Source organism: Heteronotia binoei, chromosome 5, assembly GCF_032191835.1.
Source record: "Heteronotia binoei isolate CCM8104 ecotype False Entrance Well chromosome 5, APGP_CSIRO_Hbin_v1, whole genome shotgun sequence".
NCBI classification, from domain to species: Eukaryota; Metazoa; Chordata; class Lepidosauria; order Squamata; family Gekkonidae; genus Heteronotia; species Heteronotia binoei.
In genome coordinates, this window is record NC_083227.1 from 135,038,393 (window position 1) to 135,059,198 (window position 20,806).

Consider the following 20,806-nt stretch of genomic DNA (forward strand, 5'->3'; position numbering starts at 1 on the left):
AAGTGCAAGAGACTTGAAAATGTCATGGTAATGAAGTTAAGACCAATCACTGTTTTCATGCATCAACCACTCATTGAAGCAACAAGAGCCAGCAGAGAAGCTATCCAGCCTGAGCCAAGTACTAGCATGCAACCAGACAAAAACCTCCCTGAAAGAGAAACAGTGAAGCAGGATGTGGAACGGCAAGCTGATTATGAGGAAGCAGCCACGATTCTGGCTTAAACTGAAAATATAGAACTAATTCAAGAGTCACATACTGGACAGGGGGAGGCTAAAGAGCCACAAGAAAATAATGTAAATAGTCAGATTTTGCAGTTCACACCTGTTAAGATAGGCCGAGTCCAAGGTGTTCCAGATGCAGATAAAGATAATACCAAACATAGATCTGCTGTAACAGATGTTGGTTTGTGGTCAGAATTATCACATGAGGAAGTATCCTATTGGGTAGAGAGGGGTTCCTCTCAAGTTCTGCATCATTGTGGACCATTTTCAAATTCCAAGCGAGTGTACAAAAAGCAACCCAGGTTTTGCACAAAAGCTCTGTTTTATTCAACAAAAGCAAATAGGGAAACATATAGCCGAGAGTGGCTTGTATATTTTCCCTCAAAAGGCCAGATTTATTGCTTTGTTTGTAAGCTCTTTCCAACCTTGCATCTTCTTCCACAGGTTTAGCTACTGAAGGGTTCGATGATTGGCAAAAACCCCATCTTATCCAAACTCGTGAAAACTCAGAGAAGCATAAGAATGCCATGTTGGCCTACCTAACAAGGAAGTGAGGGCAAATGTTAACTTTCAAGCTAGGGGAACAAATAAAAGCAGAACAGCAGTACTGGCAGCATGTCATGGAAAGAATTACTGCTGTAATATGCACTCTTGTAGAATGAGGCTTACCATTCAGAGGAGACAATTAACACTTTGGATCTCCAAATAATGGAAATTATCTTGGTCTTTTAGAACTAGTGGTAAATTTGATCCATTTTTACTTGCTCATATCAATTGGTATGGACATTCTGGATCAGGCAATGCCTCTTATTTGACAAAAACTCTATGTGACGAAATGATTCAACTCATGGCAAAAAAGTTAAGGCTGCAATTCTGATGTGAAAAAAGGCTGAATATTTCAGCTTTTTAGTAGATTCCACTCCTGACATTTCACATACTGATCAGTTGACTTTAATTATCAGATATGTATCACCTGAAGATGATACTGAGAGATTTTTAACTTTCCTTGAGCTAAAAGACCACTCAGGAGAAAGCGTGGCTAATTTAGTGTTCAACTGTTTCACTACTGAGCTTGAAATGGGCTTTAGAAAATGCTGTGGGCAGTCTTATGACAACGCTGCCAACATGGCTGGCAAGTACAATGGTATGCAGCAAAAAAGCATCAGAAAAAAACCAATTTGCAAGATTTATCCCATGCACAGGACACTCTTTAAATCTGGTGGGCCGTTCAGCTGTGGATTGCTGCCTTGATGCAGTGAACTGTTTTGGGATTATCAATGAAATTTATACCTTCTTTTCAACCTCCACAAAGAGATGGGCAGTTCTAAAATCATTTCTGCCACCTCAGTCTAAAGTGCCTAAATATTTATCAGACACTAGGTGGGACGTAGATGTAAAAGCCACAGAAGCTGTTTTGGTAAGTTACAGTGCTATCACGGATGCCCTCAGTCATTCGTACTCTGACGTTAATGGGAAGGGGGAGACCAGGCTTCAAGCTGACAATCTTTTGCAGAAAATGGAAGAACTGGAAATTTGTGTTTATGCTGCATTTTTGGACCCGTGTGCTAGGTCATTTTCACAAGGTCACCAAAGCCCTTCAGAAATCAGACCTGTTACTGAGTTCTTGTGCAAGTTTGTACAGTTCACTTCTAGATTTTTAAAGGAAAATTAGAGAAGATTTTGATGAGCTTGAGAAACAAGCAAAAGTCACCTTGCCAAATGTTAACTGCAGATCAAGGAGACAAAGAGTCAGGGAACGGCAAAGAAATGACAGAAGTGCACCTGATGCCTTAGATGCACTTTCTTCAAGAGATAAGTTTAGGATAAAATCCTTTATTCCTATATTAGATGCACTTGAAGCCAATTTAAAAAGAAGTACTGTGTACAGTGTTGTTGCACAATTGTTTTCCATTCTTGCTAATCTGACAGCATCTAAGCAAGAAATTCAGCAAGGTATTGAACTGTTGATGGAAGCCTATCCAGACGATATTGACCTGAAACTTATTGATGAACTTTTCCACTTTCACCTGTACATGAGACAAAGCCAAGGGCTTGCAGAAGAGCACTCTGTCTCATACAGACCTTTATCAAATTATATACAAGGAAAAAATTCAGATGGCCTTTCCTAACGTGGAAGCAATCTTGCGGCTATTTCTTAAGTTTTATGGTCACTAACTGCTCAGGAGAGAGTTTTTCAAGACTTAAAAGAATTAAAAATGAATTAACGACCATGATATCTCAAGAGAGGTTGCCTGCACCAAGCATTCTGTACACTGGAAGTGACAAACTTAGACAAACAAATTTTGATGTTTTGGATGATTCTGCTATGAGGAAGGCTAGGAAAAAAATATGTTTAGTATCGTACTGTATATGATGGTTGTAGTTTACTTCTTAATATATATTTTAAAACTGACTGTTTAATGACAACATAAAGAAGATTCTAAAAGTGCCATACTGTCAGGTAATCATGATCATATTATTTTCTCTTCCCAGGCAAAATAATTTGTTAACTCAAGGTTTTTGTTTTTTAAGAATAACATTACAACTTCATTTTCCTAAAAATTAATACTTATTCCACAAAAGGTTTACAGAGTTCAATTATTGCAAAAGTTTTTCAGTGTTAATTTTAACATTTATGCATTTTTTTCAATCACAATGGTATTTAACAATAACATCTTATGTCCTTTACAGGAGAAATTGTGAATTGCAGAATTTTAAATACCCGATATCATCCTTGGCTTCACTCAATTTTGTTTATAACTCTCTTCCATTTTCTTCTAGTCATGAGGGTGGGGGATGGGAGGGGCCTCACAAATGGAGTAGCCTAGGGCTTCTCTTCATCTAAATCTGCCCCTGGATACTGGAATTGGTAACTTCAATTTTACTGTATCTGAAAAATGTGCGTGCACACGAAAGCATACACCTTGAATAAATTTTATTGGTCTTAAAGGTGCCACTGGAGTCAAATTTTGTTCTGGAAAGACTAACACGTGACATTAGAGATGAGAGATGTAAAGAACACACTTCAGTTAAGTATGGTGGATCTGTAAGAGCTCAGTGTGAACTGCACTGCTTACAACCTGCATCAAATGTTTCACAACGGCTAAACATAGATTTTAATATAGTAACACATGAAGATGTACAGTTTGGAGTCTGACAAAGATCATTATGATAAAAACAACTCAGTTCAATTTGTCACATGAATTCAACATGTGTGCCAGTAATTCTTTATCCTCACCACCAGCAATCAATTTGGTACAGTGTGGCTGGTTGAAGGTTGACTCAGCCTTCCATCCTTCCGAGGTTGGTAAAATGAGTACTCAGCTTGCAGGGGGTAAAGTGTAGATGACTGGGGAAGGCAATGGCAAACCACCCCGTAAAAAGTCTGCCATGAAAATGTTGTGATGTGATGTCACTCAATGGGTCAGTAACGACCCAGTGCTTTTTACCTTTAGACACTTGAGTTAAGAGATGGGTCTGGGTGAGAATGTGGGAGCTTGAGTGGTCTTGGAATGTCACCATAGTGGCATTGGAATGCCACCTGCCTTGCCCCTTGCCGCATTTTCCTGTGCTGAAACAATTCTTGGGGGTGGGGAGAGTTATATTCTGATTTTTGCTGACCTGCATGGAATATTCTGTGCACAGGGAGCAGCAAAATCTCCCTGCCCCAGTACTGCTTTGGAGCAATAAAATGGCTTTGAGGGTGTGGGAGGCAGGAGCCCTTCTTCCCTTGTGGCAGTGTTTTGAGCCTGTTTGGGCTCTCTTTTATCTTTTAAAGGCCATTTCCCACAGCCACTCCATGGCTGCAAGGAACCGAAGGAGTTCTGGACCCAGCTTTTTCAAAACCAAAATGATGTTTGCCCTTTGCGGCAGATGTTTATACTATGATTTTAATGGCGTGTTTTGATGCTGTTTTATTGTACTTTGATTTTATTGTACTGTTTTATTTGTAAGCCACCTCGAGCTGGTCTTTGAACAGGCAGCATATTAAAATAAATAGCAGATGGTAACTACAAAAATGTTTAAGGCCTCTCTAAAATTGTCTGGCTGACTAAAACAGGCACTACAAAAAGAGTCCTTTATTGGTAGGATGCAGGATGTCTTACCAAGCACTACAAATTATTTACATAGCCATTACTGGTGACTAAATTCTTCTGTTTATCCACTCATAACTGGGGAACTTTCCAGATGTTTTTTCGCACATTAAATTGCACAGCTGCTTGTTCTTTTGTTGTTTGTTACTCAGACCTCTATCCTCAGAGAAGTGCTCTGGTTGTGGGGATAACGATTTTTCTAGCATTCATACTAGAAAATTGCTAGGAAAAAGTGATTCTTCCTCCAACTACAACATCCATTGTTCTTTCAATTGCCAAATGTGCTGTGTTGTGTGGATGCCTACTGAATAATGCCTGCAAAATAAACCAGCAGTTGTAAGCAACAGAATTTCCTCTAACTTGCTAACCTAAGTATATAATTTTGCGACCTAACAATTAAATAAATACATTTTTGAGGGGTGGGCAATTTTCCACTGTACCACTTAAATGCAAAAACATCCACCTAACTATTTTCTAAAAGTGACCAATAACAGTAACATATTCACTTATTTTATTCATTGAAATATGTTACCTGTCTTAATCTACAATTAAAGCAACTTTGTTTTTAAATAATATTGGATGAAATCCATCTATTGCTGCATGTCTGAAAACTGTGTGCATGGAAACGAGTATACCACCAGAGGGTTGGTAGGAGCATCTGAGAGAGGAGGGTGGGGAAACAGTATCACATGACATTATAGAACTTCCCAAAATTCTATGGTAGAAACCATAGAGATATGGGGAACGCTTAGATCGTTGTGCAATGCTATTCCCTCACCACCCCCGTTTTGCTCCTGTCACTTCAGTGGGCAAGGGCAGTGGTGGGCAACTTGGCAAAGACTATGTGTGGGACTGGGGAACGAGTCATTCTTGCAATTTTATTCAGCTTAATGAAATGTCATTAGTACAAACACACAATTGCCAAACTGTAACTTGTTATCTAAAATAAACTCAACATCCAGAATCTTTAAAAGCATATAGGAACAGATTTAAAAACATGTTTAAAGAATGCCTATCTTGTTGCCTTCATGTACATTTTAAAAGAAATATTCAGATCTTTTAAGGTCTTTTGTCCTGTGCAGGACTGAAACTCCTCCCTCCCCATGGTGAAACAAGGCATAACCACACATTCCCTCTTCTCTTGTTCATATCAAGGACAGAACAGTGTCCTGCTGGTACTGGATGAGGATTTGTGCAAGTGTAGTGCAGAGGGGTAAAAATAGCTTTTAAAATAATTTGAGTAAAGTATGAGTAGGACTGGGATGTGGGAATATTTTTACTGTACATTTTTAGCTATGTTTTGTAACTTCTGCAACCCACAGAAGGAGATCATTTGCAACTCTTTTAGCCACTCCATGGGCTTTGAAGTGGCAGTTTCAATTCCAAACTTACCCAGTTGTTGCAGCACCAACTCATTCCCTGATTTCCTATTTTCTTTCTTTTCTGGACTGCTTTTCCTATCATCTCTTCCTTTTTTGGGGGGGTCACTTCTCCTTCCCTTTGTTCTCCTCCCAGTTTGCTCTGCATTTTTTTTAAAAAAAAGCATAGATCATTAATTATTTAATAAATTAGTAAAACAATCCAAGGTTTAATTTAGAACATATAAGAAAAACAAAGAGGTTCCTAGATGAAACTTGATAATGTCTGTTGGTAGAGCATTTTTCTGGGGATATTCCCCAATGAATAAACTGGGGGTTATTTCTGACAATATCTACTTGGGACTGCTTTTTTGATGCTATATGCATAGACCATGTACATGCTTAATAGTGATCAAGTGCCAGTGAACCCAGAACAACTTTCTCCTCGCTAACAGGAGGCTCAAACTGCTGAACTGGTTCACCAGAATACTCAGATAAACCAAGCTAATGCCTCAGAGTCAATGGTCTGGAACTCTTGGATTCCAGGCAAATGGGGTTCATATCATGTCAGTTTTCTTAGCAGGATCATGAACTCTCTGTAACTTTAAGCTATACCCCTCAGCCCTCTTAGCTGGCAGCAGCCTTCTAAGAAGCGTCTAATGTAGAGCTTTACAGCATGGCTCAATTCCCTGCTTTCTTCCTTGTCTGACTGCAACAAGAAAAAAAGCTGCCAAGAAAATGCAGAATGGATTTTCCATTAAGGTCTCTGTGGCCAGATAACAGGGTCCAGAAACCTTAATGGAAAATCCATTCCATGTTTCCCTTGCAATTTTGTCTTTTTCAGTGTTTCCTTGCAACTTTGTACTGTTTCAGTGTTCCTATAGCCAGTTGAAGCTCATGCTTCCTGGAGTTGTGTCCTTGCAAATAAAAAGTTGATGCTTTAAGCCAGCTTGTCTCTGCTGAATAGATCTGACCTAGTGAGTACGCTAACCTAGGAAACCACAGCCAAAGGGGGATATTACACTGGAGACCCATTGCCAATCTGAATAAACTGGGGTGAGGGGGGGAGCTTTCAATGCTATTTCATTGTTTTCCACGGCTCAGAGCATTTTATATTTTTAGTTTCTGCTGTGATCCTTGTGCTTTTTCTTGATGTTTTATTTCAAAAATTGCATTGTCAAATCCCACTAATCCCCCTTTCCATTTTAAACAAAATATTGCAAGAGTTTTAAGCGTGCTTGTATTTTAAGTTAAAAAATAATATCTTATATTGTGTTTATCTGTGTCCTTTACAAAGTTTATATCTCTGCTATCTCACATTACATTTTATGACATACAGATCCAGCCCCACAAAGTCCCATTTGTGTCAGATCCGGCCCTTCTAACAAATGAATTTGATACCCCTGACTTTGAGCTTCAAAAGATTAAAAGCATACACTCTGAATTGTGCCCTGGAGCAAATCAGGGGCCATGCAGTTTTGTGCTGTTGTAATGCTTCCTTTGGCACAATTCCACAATAAACCACCAACTTTATGTTGAAATAACTGAAGTTTCCAGATAAGTTTTCAAAAGTCACTTAATGAAGAGCATATTGCAGATGTTTCACCCCTGACATGTATCAGTAGCCTGACTATCCTCCTCTGCGAGTAGCTGTAACTGGCAAAGCATCTTAATCAGGTAAAAGCACTTTTTCTAGTAACACCTTTGACCATGCACCTGACAATTTGAAGGGAATGTCACCATCTCCAGTATAAACTATCTGCCAACACTGTTAGACTCACCACCATTAACATCTCTCCTTCCTTTCTAGATTGAACTGCAATTTATTACGTATTTACCTTAATTCACTCCATTTCTGCCCTCAGAAAGCTCAAAAAAATTTTGTGCCACTCTTAGCTTTGCCATCAAGGAGAAACAGAGCTAAATTCCATCAGCATATTGAGGACTCATCCCAAACTGGAAGCCTCTCTCAGTGATTTCATGTTGATGTTGAAAATCATGGGGGTCAAGACAGAACTACTCTATATAAGGAGGCTGAGCACTGATCCCATGAAGTCACACATGAATTGTATTAACTCCCGGTCTATCAGGGTCAGTACTGTCTATAACAACTTGGCAGCATTCCAAGACCTCAGGTAGGGTCTGGTCTTTCTTTTTTTCCTTGGCTGCCACAGGAGTCAGAATCAGACACAGGTTATCTTTCGTCACACAGTGAAGATCCTAGTATTGCGGAGACAGCGGCTGCCAAAACAGTGTTTTAAAAATCTAAACACCCAATTAAATCTCCAAAGCCAAACAAATCCCCTGCTGGGCAAAAGCCCTAGCTGGTCCCATGCACCTTCAAAAAACACTTGGTTGGCAACAGGGAAGAGGTTGATGGGCATGGTATATTGGTTAAGAGTGGTGAACTCTAATCTGGAGAACCGCATGACGCCTGCTGGGTGAACTCTGGTCAGCCACAATTCTCTCCGAACTCTCTCAGCCCCACCCACCTCACATGGTGCCTGTTGTGAGGAAAGGAAGGGAATGTGATTGTAAACCACTTTGAGACTCCTTAAGGTAGAGAAAAGTGGGTATGCAAAACTCCTCCTCCTCTTCTTCTTGACCCCTGACAATAATTTTAACTGGAGATGATGGGGACAAAACTCGGGAGCTTCTACATGCAAAGTGAACATTCTATCATGGAAACATGGCATTCTACTAAAGTAGAAAAAATCCTGACAGGGACTCATAAGCAAGAAGAGTTCCTAATAAGGTAAAATAGGATGTAAAAATTCATGCAGCTATTTATTTGGAGCATTTTATAATTCTACTTTATTCTTCAGTGGAGCCCCCAAATTACTTACAAAAATATCAGTGTAAATGAAAGAAAGAAACACGGTCTAAATAAAGATACAGAAAAACAAACAAAAACAAAAGATATATCAACTATCCTAGGTTGGTCTGGTACCCCACCAGGAGCACAGGCTGCAAACCGTGGGCTAATAATAATAATACTTTTTATTTGTGTCCCACCCTCCCCGCAAGCAGGCTCAGGGCTAAGAGCTTCAGCTCATATGAAAAGGCTCAAGTCTGTGGCTTCAAGTCTGTGGCTTCTTCACCCAAAGGGTGATTAACATGTGGAATTCACTGCCACAGGAGGTGGTGGTGGCCACAAGCATGGCCACCTTCAAGAGTGGTTTAGATAAAAATATGGAGCAGAGGTCCATCAGTGGCTATTAGCCACAGTGTGTGTGTGTATATAAAATTTTTGCCACTGTGTGACACAGAGTGTTGGACTGGATGGGCCATTGGCCTGATCCAACATGGCTTCTCTTATGTTCTTATGTGGCTGCATCCAGGCATTAAGTTTATGCAGCAGCAGGGAGACAAATGTTCAGCCGGGATCTTAAACAAGTCACCCTCCCCTGCTGAGAGAGCCTCTGGCCATGCTAGGGCTTTAAGTATTATAGTGACACAGTGGCTTGTAAAAAGAAAAAGCATATGGTTCATAGGTGGATACCGATAGGTGTATAAACAGTATTACAGTTCAACAGACATCCCAGGTAGCCTCTTATCTGTTTTCATGTTATGATAGTAGTGTTGTTCAGTTGTACAGTGTATTCCGACTCTTTGCGACCCCATGAACAAAGTCACGCCAGGCCCTCCTGTCTTCCACCATCCTCCTAAGCCTGCTCAAATTTGTGTTAGTCACATCAGTAATGCTGTCCAGCCATCTCATCTTTTGCCGGCCCCTTCTTCTTTTGCCTCCTGTCTTTCCCAGCATCAGGATCTTCTCCAGGGAGTGCTTCCTTCTCATTTGGTGACCAAAGTATTTGAGCTTCATCTACTACTATGATGGTAGTAGGCAGCAATTAAGTAAGTTATCCACTGTTAGGTATTTTGAACACATGAAACTGCCTTATACTAAATCAGACTATTAGCTCATCAAGGTCAGTATTATCTACTCTGATTGGTAGTGGCTCTCCAGGGTCTCAGGCAGAGGTTTTTTACATCACCTAGTGCCTGCTGCCAGAGACTGAACCTGGAACCTTCCCTTCTACCACTGAGCCATTGCCCCTCCCCAATGAAGTAGCTCTAACCATTCCTCAGAGATCCAGGTGGGCAGCCATGTTGGTCTGAAGCAGCAGAATGAAGTTAAGAGTCCAGTGGAACCTTTAAGACTGACAAAGTGTTATCAAGGTATGAACTTTGGTGTGTGTGCATACTTCTTCAGATACAATGAAATGGAAGTGAACAGTTCTGTTGCTATATATGAACTGTTACCTTCCAATTCAATGTATCTGAGGAAGTATGTACGCACACGAAAGCTCATACCTTGATAAAACTTTGTCGTTTTTAAAGGTGCCACTGGACTCTAACTTTGTTTCATTCCTTAGAAAGAAAACTATCAAGAGCAAAATACAAGAGTCACCCTGTGGTACACATCAGTAGGTCAAGCTGTTACAAACCTATTTTACATCTCCACAAGTAGCTGCTCTTAGAGAAAGAAAAATGGAACTGACGAACTATTGTTCTAAACCCATTAGGCCTTTTGGGGGTAACTATTGAATAAATCACTATGATTGTTTTATAGAGGATTTACATTTTCAGGCATGCCAATCAATGATTTTTTCTCTCTCTTAAGCACTGAACCGACTTCCAGGAGGAAAGAAAAGCAAAACTGATGTTTGCTCAATTCCTGCCAGCTAACTGGAGAAGGGCAGACACATTTTTCACTTGACTTAACAAATAAAATATATGGCTTTGTTTAGACAGAGCAATGCTTCCAAACAGCAATATGAATGTTACCCTTTCTGAAAAGGAAGCCTGTCAAAAGAAACAGCTGCATTTTAAAGCCTGACAGCTAGGGGTTTACTTTTCAATTCACAGAAGACAGATAGATAGAAAAGTTGTGCATTTAAACTGGCAGATCCTTCCAGCCTTAAGAAGTACCGCTTGCTGAAATGAGTATTCATCTGAGGCAGAATAAAACCATCAAGCTCAACTTTGTAACAACTTTCCAAAAGCTGTCAAATGTATTCACCAAGGTTTGTTCATTAGCTGTCATAGCACAGAGTAATTAATAGCTATAGTTGGGTCAGTAATAAATGAAACAGACACTTCTCCTATTGTGCAATGAGAAAATGAAATAGGGTAAAAAGAAATTTTGCGTCAGTCTGAAAAATGGCATTCCATTGGGAAAAGATGCCATGCCATGTAATAGTATTCAAACTAATACTGTCTTATCCAAGGCAGTGATTCTATAAAATGTGGCATGTATCCAGCTGAATTCAGTAGGTGCTGGGGATTCTCAACCAGTTTCCAAAGGCTACTAGTATCATGGAGGTTTGCAATTCCAAACAAGGCTAGCCTGGCAGAGTGATAATCCATAGAGTAACTACTTGCTGATGAAGCAATTTCACTGTTTTCTCTAATGGACCTAAATAAAAAGCAAACTTCCTTCCCTTGTGTCCAGGAATCAAGCGCAGACATAAAAGTCTTATAGCATACACTGAGCAATGCATGGCCCACAGTGTTCCTTCTTCCACTAGCTACTATTACGAGCCCCAATCTATGGGGGCTGATAGTGGTGCATTTGTTCATTATTCAGTCCTTAGTTGTTCTCAAAATCAAAATGGGTTAAATTCATATGGCAGTTCTTAGACCTGGGATCTGAATATAACCAAGTCTAAAATTGTGTGGGCACCTCCACCAACACTTGGGGGGGGGGCGTTATTATTATTATCAGGAATTTTTTTGTAGCAGGAAATCCTTTGCATATTGGGCCACACACCCCTGATGTAGCCAATCCTCCAAGAGCTTACGGAGCTCTTAGAACAGGGCCTACTGTAAGCTCCAGGAGGACTGGCCACATCAGGGGTTTGTGGCCTAATATGCAAAAGAGTTCCTGCTACAAAACAAAGCCCTGATGATGATGATTACCTCTCCATTTGAGAAATAGGATATGCACTCTGGAATAGAAAGGAGTGGTATCACAGCCAGATTTTACATCTTTCCCTCAAGTCTAGAGTTTGTAAGTGACATTTCCTTCTGGCTGTCTTATATATCTGCTATATCAAAGAAGCCAAGAGAAAACATACCTTGCCTACAAATCTTAGATGAACCCCTCTCCCCCCACAACTGTCTTGACTACTCTTGAAGAAAAGTGACCCTCACCATGCTAGTCTCAATCTATTTGCACAGACTAGAAGAGAACAACATGGCTCCCCAGGGGTTTTGGGGGTGTCAGTGAGCTTAAGCAGTATGTCTGAAATTCACAAGAACTTAAGAATCACTTGCTGGATCAGAACAAGATCCACCCACTTCTAGCAGTGGCCAAGCAGATGCCTCTGGGGAGACCACTAACAGGGTATGAAAGCAATAGCTTTCTGCTATTGTCTGGAACTACCCCTGAATATGGGAACTCCATTTAAGTTATTCTGGCAAATAGTCACTGATAGACCTCCTCTCACTGAATTCTCAGAAGTCCATCCGTCAGAAGAACTTGGTGGGGAAAATCAGCCAATACCACTTAAAATTACCAATTTCTGTTTGACCACACTGAGGCCATTTTAGCAGTATCACTCTTTTTTTTAAGAGTTAATAAAATCTAATTACTTGCTATATCCTTTACAAAGGAAGCGAACTATATAACTAAAACAATTATCTGCATGCACATTTTGTTCTTAGTTTTATCCTGTTTCCTCTTCGTTGGCTGTCAAAAGAGAAAGCACACTCTTCTCAGAGTTCCGTGATTTTCAAAGGAGAGAGGAAAGGGTTTAATAGCCCTTCCCTCCTTTTCTGATATGTCACCTCCCACTTAAAATCCTAGACTTAATGGCTATATTCTATAAATGTAATAAACTCAATTAAAAATAACTACTTAATGTTTAGTTCTGCCTATAAGGTTGGATTCAGTAATCCATTCATGAAATTTTACATATAAAATCATGCATAATATATAAATTGGGATATCCTCTGTTCTGGATGGGGCTGGAGCTGGACCCAGGCATCCTGTTGGATGAAGAGATTGCAGTAGTAGCCAGAGGTGCCTTTCACTAGCTTTGGCTGGTGAGCCAGCTGTGATCTCTTTTGGGCAGGAAAAATCTTGCCACTGTGGTGCATGCCCTAGTAACATTTAGATTAGGGTACTTAAGTGTGGGGTGCCCTTGAAAACTGTCTAGAACGACCCTTGGCACTTACCGTGAGGGGTCCTTCTCCTAGGAGGAAAGGAGGACATCTTGGGTGTTTTCCCACCGTCCAATCAGGGAGGCAGGAATCAAAAACTTCCTCTTCCTGTGACTGTGGGGAACCACCCATCTTCAGTTCGGGTGACTCCGAGCAGCAGTCTAAACAATAACTATATCTATAAAACAAAAAACTTTTAACAAGAAAAAATAACTATTAGTCCGTCGGTATCCATAAAGAAGTTGGACTACCGACGAGAAAATGAACTTTATAGATAAGAAACTAAGGACAGGCCCGAAGGCAATCAGATATTGGTAGAGGTGTTGGTAGACGACAATGGAGAGATAAGCTGCCCAAGGTAGGGCGATAGATGGGAGGGCAAGATGTCCTCCTTTCCTCCTAGGAGAAGGACCCCTCACGGTAAGTGCCAAGGGTCGTTCTCCCTAGGAGGCGGAGGACATCTTGGGTGCTCCCAGAGCAGTAGGTTACCTAGGGGGGGATCGCCCTATTCGGGTAGCACATGTTGTAAGATTCGTCTACCGAAGGCCGCGTCCGCCGACGCGTAAGAGTTCAGTTTGTAGTGTCGCACGAAGGTGGAGATTGACGACCACGTAGCTGCCTTGCACACTTCCTCGACTGAGGCGTTCTTGTTGAAGGCTGCGTTAGCGGCTGCGCTTCTGGTCGAGTGCACGGTGATCCCAGGTGGAACCTCGAGGTGCAAGGCCTTGTACGCCTCTGCTATGCACTGCTTGATGGCATAACTAATGGCCGACTTGGACATCTTTTGCCCCATTCTGGGTGCAGAAATATTGATGAACATGGAATCTGACTTACGCAGTGGCTCTGTTCTAATCAGGTAGATTTTGATCGCCCTGCGCACGTCCAGGGTGTGCCAGGTTCGTTCCTTGGGGTGCCTGGGATCTGGGCAAAAGGATGGTAAGTTGATCTCTTGATTTTGGTGGAATCTGGATGACACCTTTGGCTGGAAGGTAGGATCCGGGTAGAGGACCACTTTATCCTTGTGGAACACGCATAGCTCCTTCCTAGCCGATAGGGCTCCGATCTCGGAGACCCTTCTGGCCGATGTTATTGCTACCAGGAATATCGTTTTCATGCGAAGCATCTTTAAGGGCACGTGCATGAGTGGTTCGAAGGGTGGCCCTGTTAGGGCGGACAGCACTGGGTTCAGCCTCCAGGTCGGGAACCGATGAGTCTGTGGTGGAGAACTTAAGGAAGCCCCTCTAAGGAACCGGCGGATGTGTGGGTGAGATGTCAAGGATACGCCATCCACCTGCTGAAGTACTGATGATAGTGCTGCGATCTGGCGTTTGAGTGTGGTTGGCTTCAGGCCGGACTGCAGACCATCCTGAAGGAATTGTAGCACTCTGGGGACAGTAGGATGTAATGGGTCCACACTCTTTCTCCGGCACCACCTGTGGAAGGCTTTCCAGGACATGTTGTAGATCCGCGTAGTGGATTCTTTTCTGGATGCTAAGATGGTATTTGTCACTTCGCTGGTGTATCCTAAGCCTAGTAACGATCTCCTCTCAACCTCCACGCGGTCAATCTCAGCCATTCTGGGTGGGGGTGCCACACTGGTCCCTGCAGCAGCATGTCCGGCCAGATTGGTAGGTGAAGGGGTTCCTCCGCCGACATCTGCCGGATTGAAGAGAACCAGGGACGCCGAGGCCACCAAGGTGCAACCAGGATGACCTCTGCCCCCAGCGTCCTGATCTTTCTGAGTAATCTCGGGATGACCGGGATTGGAGGGAAGGCATACAGGAGTCCTTGCGGCCACGGGGATGTTAGAGCGTCTGTGGCCTCCGCCTGACTGTGAAAGTACCTTGTGAAGAACCGGGGCAGCTGGTGATTCTGGTGAGATGCGAAGAGATCCAAGGTTGGCGGTCCGAAGTGGTCCGTTATCTTTATAAATATAGCTCTGTTGAGAGACCACTCCCCCGCCTGGATGCTCTCCCGACTGAGCCAGTCCGCCTGCACGTTGTGCGTCCCCTTGATGTGTTCTGCCCTTATTGACTTCAGGTGCAGTTCTGCCCAGACGAACAGTTTTCTGGCCTCCCTGTAGAGGGAGCTGGACCTGGACCCCCCTTGATTGTTTAGGTAGGCCTTCGCTGCTATGTTGTCCGTTCGCACTAGGACGTGTTGGCCTGAGACTTGGTCCTGGAAGTGCAGGAGAGCTAGGCGAATTGCCCGAAGCTCTAGGAGGTTGATTGGGAGGCTCAATTCCCTGGCCGTCCACTGGCCCTGTGTGGGGACCTCGTTGAGGGTTGCCCCCCAACCGGAGAGGCTGGCGTCCGAAAACAACTGCAGCTCCCTCTCTATGAGGAAGACTCTTCCCTGACGCAAGTTGCTGGCCTTGGTCCACCACCTGAGGCTCTCCTTCACCGCTGGGGGCAGTGTTAGGGATATGGAACGTCTCTCCATGATCTGCAATTGATGGGGACGAAGGAACATCTGGAGCTGCCTGGTGTGGTGTCGGCCCCACTGTAGCGCTTCGAGGTTTGAGATGAGGAGGCCCATGAGCCTTGCTAGAGTCAGGAGCGTTGATGATGACGCCTGGATCACCTGTTGCGCCAACGTCATTGTCTTTAAGATCTTGTCCTCCGGGAGGAAGATGGCTTTGAGGTTTGTGTCGACTATCATGCCCAGGTGTTCTAGTCTCTGAGTCGGTTGTAGGTGACTCTTGGCTGTATTGATCAGGAAGCCGTGTCTCTGGAGGCAGCTGACTGTGTTCTGTATGTCCTGTTCTGCTTTCTCCCTTGACGATGACCTTATCAACAGGTCGTCGAGGTAAGGGTGCACATGTATGCCCCTCTGTCTGAGGTGTGCAATCAGATTCACCAACACCTTGGTGAACACCCGTGGAGCTGTTGCCAGTCCGAAAGGTAGGGCTCTGAATTGGTAGTGAGAGCCATTTACGCAGAAACGTAGGAATTTGCGGTGTGAGGGTAGGATCGGAATATGTAGGTAAGCCTCTGTCAGATCCAGCGATGACATGTAGTCCCTGTGGTTCAGGGCCTCTGTTATGGACTTGATGGACTCCATTCTGAAGTGTCGCAGTTTGATGTTTCTGTTCAGGAATTTTAAGTCCAGAATTGCCCTCCAGTCCCCGTTCCTCTTGGGAACTGTGAAGAAGATGGAATAGACACCTTGATATTTCTGCTTCGGAGGGACTTGTTCTATTGCCGCTGAATCCAGAAGGTGGCGTATTGCCTTGAGGGTGATGTCCCTCCGCTCCGGATTTGAGCGGAGTGGGGAAATAAGGAAACGATCTGGGGGTGTACGCCTGAACTCTATCGGGTAACCCCGGGAGACAATCTCTAGAGTCCAAGAATCCGCCTGCGATTCCACCCAGGCCTGATGGAAGTGCAGCAGGCGGCCCCCTACTGGTATGTGGTCCCAGTCATGCCTGGTTGGGCTTGGGGCCCTTCTGGAATTTTCCCGATCTATCGGGCTGGTTCCTCTGAAATCGGTTGTTGGAGGTGTTCTTATGGAAAGCCTGCTTGGGTTGGCTCCAGGGTGATTTCTTGTATTCTGGCTTCGGTTTGTGGAAGTTGGTGGAGGCCCGAAAGGAATTGGATCCAAAACCTCGCCTGTCGGTGCGCCTCAGAAACTTGGGCATGGCCTTCTTCTTATCTCGCGTCTCCACGAGTATCTTGTCCAGTGTGTCACCGAATAACTTCTCACCCTGAAAGGGGTATCCTGAAACGATTGACTTGGAATGGGCGTCGGCTGGCCAGGCTCTAAGCCAAAGCCCCCTTCTGGCTACCGCGTTAGCTGCCATCGCCCTGGCAGAGAAGGTGAGGGCATCTAAGGAGGCATCCGCTGAGAACTCAGCCGCCCGCATGAGTCTGCTGGTGCCCTCCATGGTCCTTCTATCTGCGTCCGGCAAAAGCTGTGACAGACGTCTGATCCACACTATCGCCGCCCTAGAGACTATAGAGTTGGCGGCAGCAGCCTTAATGGCCAGGGCCGTAGCCTCATGGCTCCTCTTCAAGGCCAGGTCAATCTTCCTGTCCCAGCTGTCCCTAATCGACCCTTGGCCATCCTCTGCTAGTAGGCCATGGGACTGTAGGGCTGCCACTGGTGCATCCACTAAGGGGACCTGCAGCATGTCATTAGCAAAGGCAGGAAGCTCATACAGTTTCTTAATCGAGTTGGGGACCTGTCTGCTGGTACTTGGTTTTGCCCATTCAGCTCTTAGCTGGCGCTCAAAAAACTCTGGGAAAGGAAAGATCCTGTCAGAGGATCGGTACCTAGGGAAGAACTCTGAGTTCCCCTTGGGTTTATTCTTGGGGTTAGACAGGGGGTTGGCAGTCTCCTGGTCCTCGGGAGACACTTGGAGGTCCAGTGCGGCTAGCACCTTGGGCAAGAGGGATTGGAACTCCTCTGCCCTGAAGAAGCGTGAGGACGGTTCTGGTACAGACGTGCCCTCTATCCCCTCATCTGAGAGGAATTCGCCCTCCTCCCTTTCCCCTTCTTCTGACTCATCTGACTGATCCCCATACTGGGATCTCTCACCCTCTAGGAAATCACTGGCTAGGTAGCCTCTAGTGGCCCTGGAGTGGGAGCCCTGTTCCCTAGATCTTTTGGGTGAAGGTGACCTGGGGGGGGGATGGGGTAGAGGGCCTTGGCCTCTTGAGGGTGGCCGCTTCGACTGCAGCCCCTACAGTCTGTCTGATAGACTCTAGAAATTCAGAAAATAAGGAAGGTCCCAACATGGGTACGTTACCCAAGCCCGTCTGGGGCTGAAGGGTCTGCGCGGCCTCCTGCTGTGGCTGTACTTCGAAGGCGTCGAAGTCTCCCGCCTGGAGATTGGCATGGGGGGGTCCCCGCCCCTGGAGGCTGCCAGGCTGCTGGTCCCCGTCCTTTCGCGCCCGTATGCGCTTTTCAAACTGGCCCTCGTGGCCAGGACGGCGCTCTGAGGAGGAAGCTTCCTCCGCTGCCGAGGACGACCAGCGCCGCTTCCTTTCAGTTCTCCGATCCTCCTCTGGTCTCCTCATTGTTCTGCCCCTACAGGGCATGTTGCCGGCAGCCGAGGCAAGCCCCGTGGTCATGCCGGCTCCGGGAAGCGGCCTCTCGGCCCCGCGCGATGTGCAGGCGGCCGAGTCCTCGTTGGGGCAGGCGTCCTTCGCCCTGCGCGCCATCTCGCTGCACTTCGCGCCGCGGCTTGAAAAACACAGCCCGAGCCGCCGGCGCGCCGCTCCTCTCCGAAGGGGGTCGGGGTGGGGGGGGAGCGAGGATCCACAGAAGGGAAACGAGGTTAGAGCAACAAAGAGGCTGAAAGTAGATGGATTGGCAAAGAAAGAGGCAAGAGAGAAAGAGGAAGAAAGTTTTTCTTTTCTTTTTTTTTTTGAAGGAAAGTACTTAAAGGGATAGAACCTATCCTAAGCACATGCTCTCCCTGTCGAGGCAGGAAAGGAACTGAAGATGGGTGGTTCCCCACAGTCACAGGAAGAGGAAGTTTTTGATTCCTGCCTCCCTGATTGGACGGTGGGAAAACACCCAAGATGTCCTCCGCCTCCTAGGGAGAACAGGGGTGTTGAACTCATTAGTTATGAGGGCCAGATCTGACATAAATGAGACCTTGTTGGACCAGGCTAGGCCTTGTTGGACCAGGCCAGGCCATGTACCTATTTAAGATTAGGTAGCAGAGATATAAACTTTATAATGGTCACAGACAAACACCAATATGTATTTTTGAAAAGGTAAAACATTAGCACTCATTGGTTTTAAAGATGCTTTCTTTGTATTTCTCCCATGTGATCCAGGGAACTGGACAAAGGAAGCTCTGACTCTTTCCTTTCTTCCCTGGGGGTGGGGGGGAGGAGCCTCAGCCAATAGAGGGAAGAGAGGCTTGGATCAATAGCTCTGCTGTGCAATTGAGAGAGCCTGGCAAAGCAAGCTATTCCTCCTCACCTTCCTCCCCAAGGGAGGAGCCTCAGCCAATGGAGAAAATAGAGGTTTTGCTCTGTAGCTCCTGCACAATTGAGCAAGCCTTGCAAAGCAAGCTGTTATGCAGAAGGAAGCAAGAGAGAGTGAGAAGGAAGTAGATGACAGCCAGTTGTTCAGGGACTTGATAGGAGCCCTCCGGGGGCCTGATTCGGGCCCCGAATTGCATGTTTGACAATTCTGGTCTAGAAACTACAGGTGGTACAGAATGCTGCAGCCAGAATGTTGACTGGAGTAAGTTGTAGAAACCAAATCACTCGAGTTGTTGCATTTACATTGACTCCCAATTTTCTTCTGGGCCTCATTCAAGGTGCTAATATTAACTTTAAATCCCTATACAGCTTAGGTCCAGCAAATCTAAAGGACCACCTACTCTCATACCTATCCAAGATGATCATCTTTAGAAGCTGGGCTTCGGTGATACTAAATGGGTAGTAACCCAGGAAAGGAGCCAACTTGTCTCACGGTCATCATGGCCCCCTCTGCAGACTGGGGGCACATAAAGAGAAGGGAAGTTTTTTGGGGGGGGGGGGTTGTTGTTGTTGTTTTTACAAACTTGGGGAAAACCCAGGAAAGTTTTTTTTTTTTTAAATCTAAACAGAAAAACAACTTTGAAGCCTCAGAGAAGGGAGAAAGAGCCAGATGAGCTTATTTCCCGATGCGACCTCCTCTGGAGGCTGGTGGGAGTCACCCCCTCCCCACTGTGGATGGGAAGGGGCAGGAGCCACTGCCCCCCATTGCTTTAGTGAGGCAGGCTGATAGGTGGTTGGCAGGGAGAAGCTGGTGTTATCCCTTTGCCACCTAGAAAGCAGAGCAGCAGTTGGCCAGGGAAAGGAGACCAGGAGCCACTGCCAACCCTCACTGCTGTCACGCTATAAACTGCAGTGGCAGCAATGCACGTAGGGAAGAAGGAGCTGCTAACACAGCTCCCCCTAGCTGTGTGGCTATGAAAAGGGGGATTGCCAGGATTTTGTATCCTTTGTTATTTAAAAAAAACCAACCCTACCTTTTCACAGAGATTAACTGCTTGGTTTTATATTTCAGAAAGAACTTTCTGTTCATATTTAGGTCTATTTATCCCAGAGCTATACAGACTATTAGTTTTTAAGACTCTCTCCTACCTGTCTCCGGTCTTCTGCTGTTATTATTTATTTATTTTAGTATATTTCTATTCCGCCCATGCCCCGTAGGGCTCAGGGCGGAGTACAACATAGGATAAAACAATAAAATACAATTAAAACATTTTAAAAACAGACAGCTCAACGGCACTCAGAGAAGCTTACCGTATCATCACATCTCAGAAAGATGGGAGATGATAATCCATTTTATAGCACAGGTGACAGTACCAATAGGGGAGGCCAACCAGATCAAGAATAGACGCCCGCAGCCTCAACTTTTATAAAAGCCTGGAGGAACAGCTCCATTTTACAGGCCCTACAGAAGGCTAATAAGCCAGGTAGGGCCTGGATCTCCGTAGGGAGCTAATTCCACCAGGTCGGGGCCAGGACTGAAAAAGCCCTGACCCTAGTTGAGGCAAGGCGGGCATCTCTTGGGCCGGGGATGGCCAACAGATGTTGGGAGGCCTAATGTAATGACCTCCTGGGTATATATGGAATGCCTTTGCCCATCTATTTGGATTTAGCAGCTAATATACAACCAGTAAACCTCATATAAGCTGTTCTCATATACTTTATAAGGCAGCTTTTTGTCCCAACTTCTAAAAGGATTCATGTAGCAATGGATCCTGAAGCATCCATACATGAGAGATGTTCTTGGATACAATCACATCTATAAACACTTTCAGCATTATGTTTTTAAATAAGGGACTTGCAGGACCATTTTGACTTTATAAGGTAACATTGAGACCAGCTCTTAGTAGCTGGCAATCCCTGTACATAGGATTATATGAATATATTTCTTATTATCTGTACATGGGACAAGCTGAAAGAATTTCCATAACTTCATATTTCTAGAGCCAGACTTCCAAAGCGA

The 20,806-nt window shown here is 44.6% G+C and overlaps 1 protein-coding gene across 5 annotated transcripts in view; it reads right to left on the reverse strand.

Moving 5' to 3' along the window:
- JADE2 (jade family PHD finger 2) overlaps positions 1-20,806 on the reverse strand; it is a 290,477-nt gene that overhangs the window by 12,134 nt on the left and 257,537 nt on the right. For all 5 annotated transcript variants that reach the window (XM_060240452.1, XM_060240456.1, XM_060240451.1 and 2 more), the window contains one exon: positions 5,709-5,837. In XM_060240452.1, the coding sequence (XP_060096435.1) occupies positions 5,709-5,837 (129 nt within the window). The remainder of the gene's footprint in view (positions 1-5,708; positions 5,838-20,806) is intronic.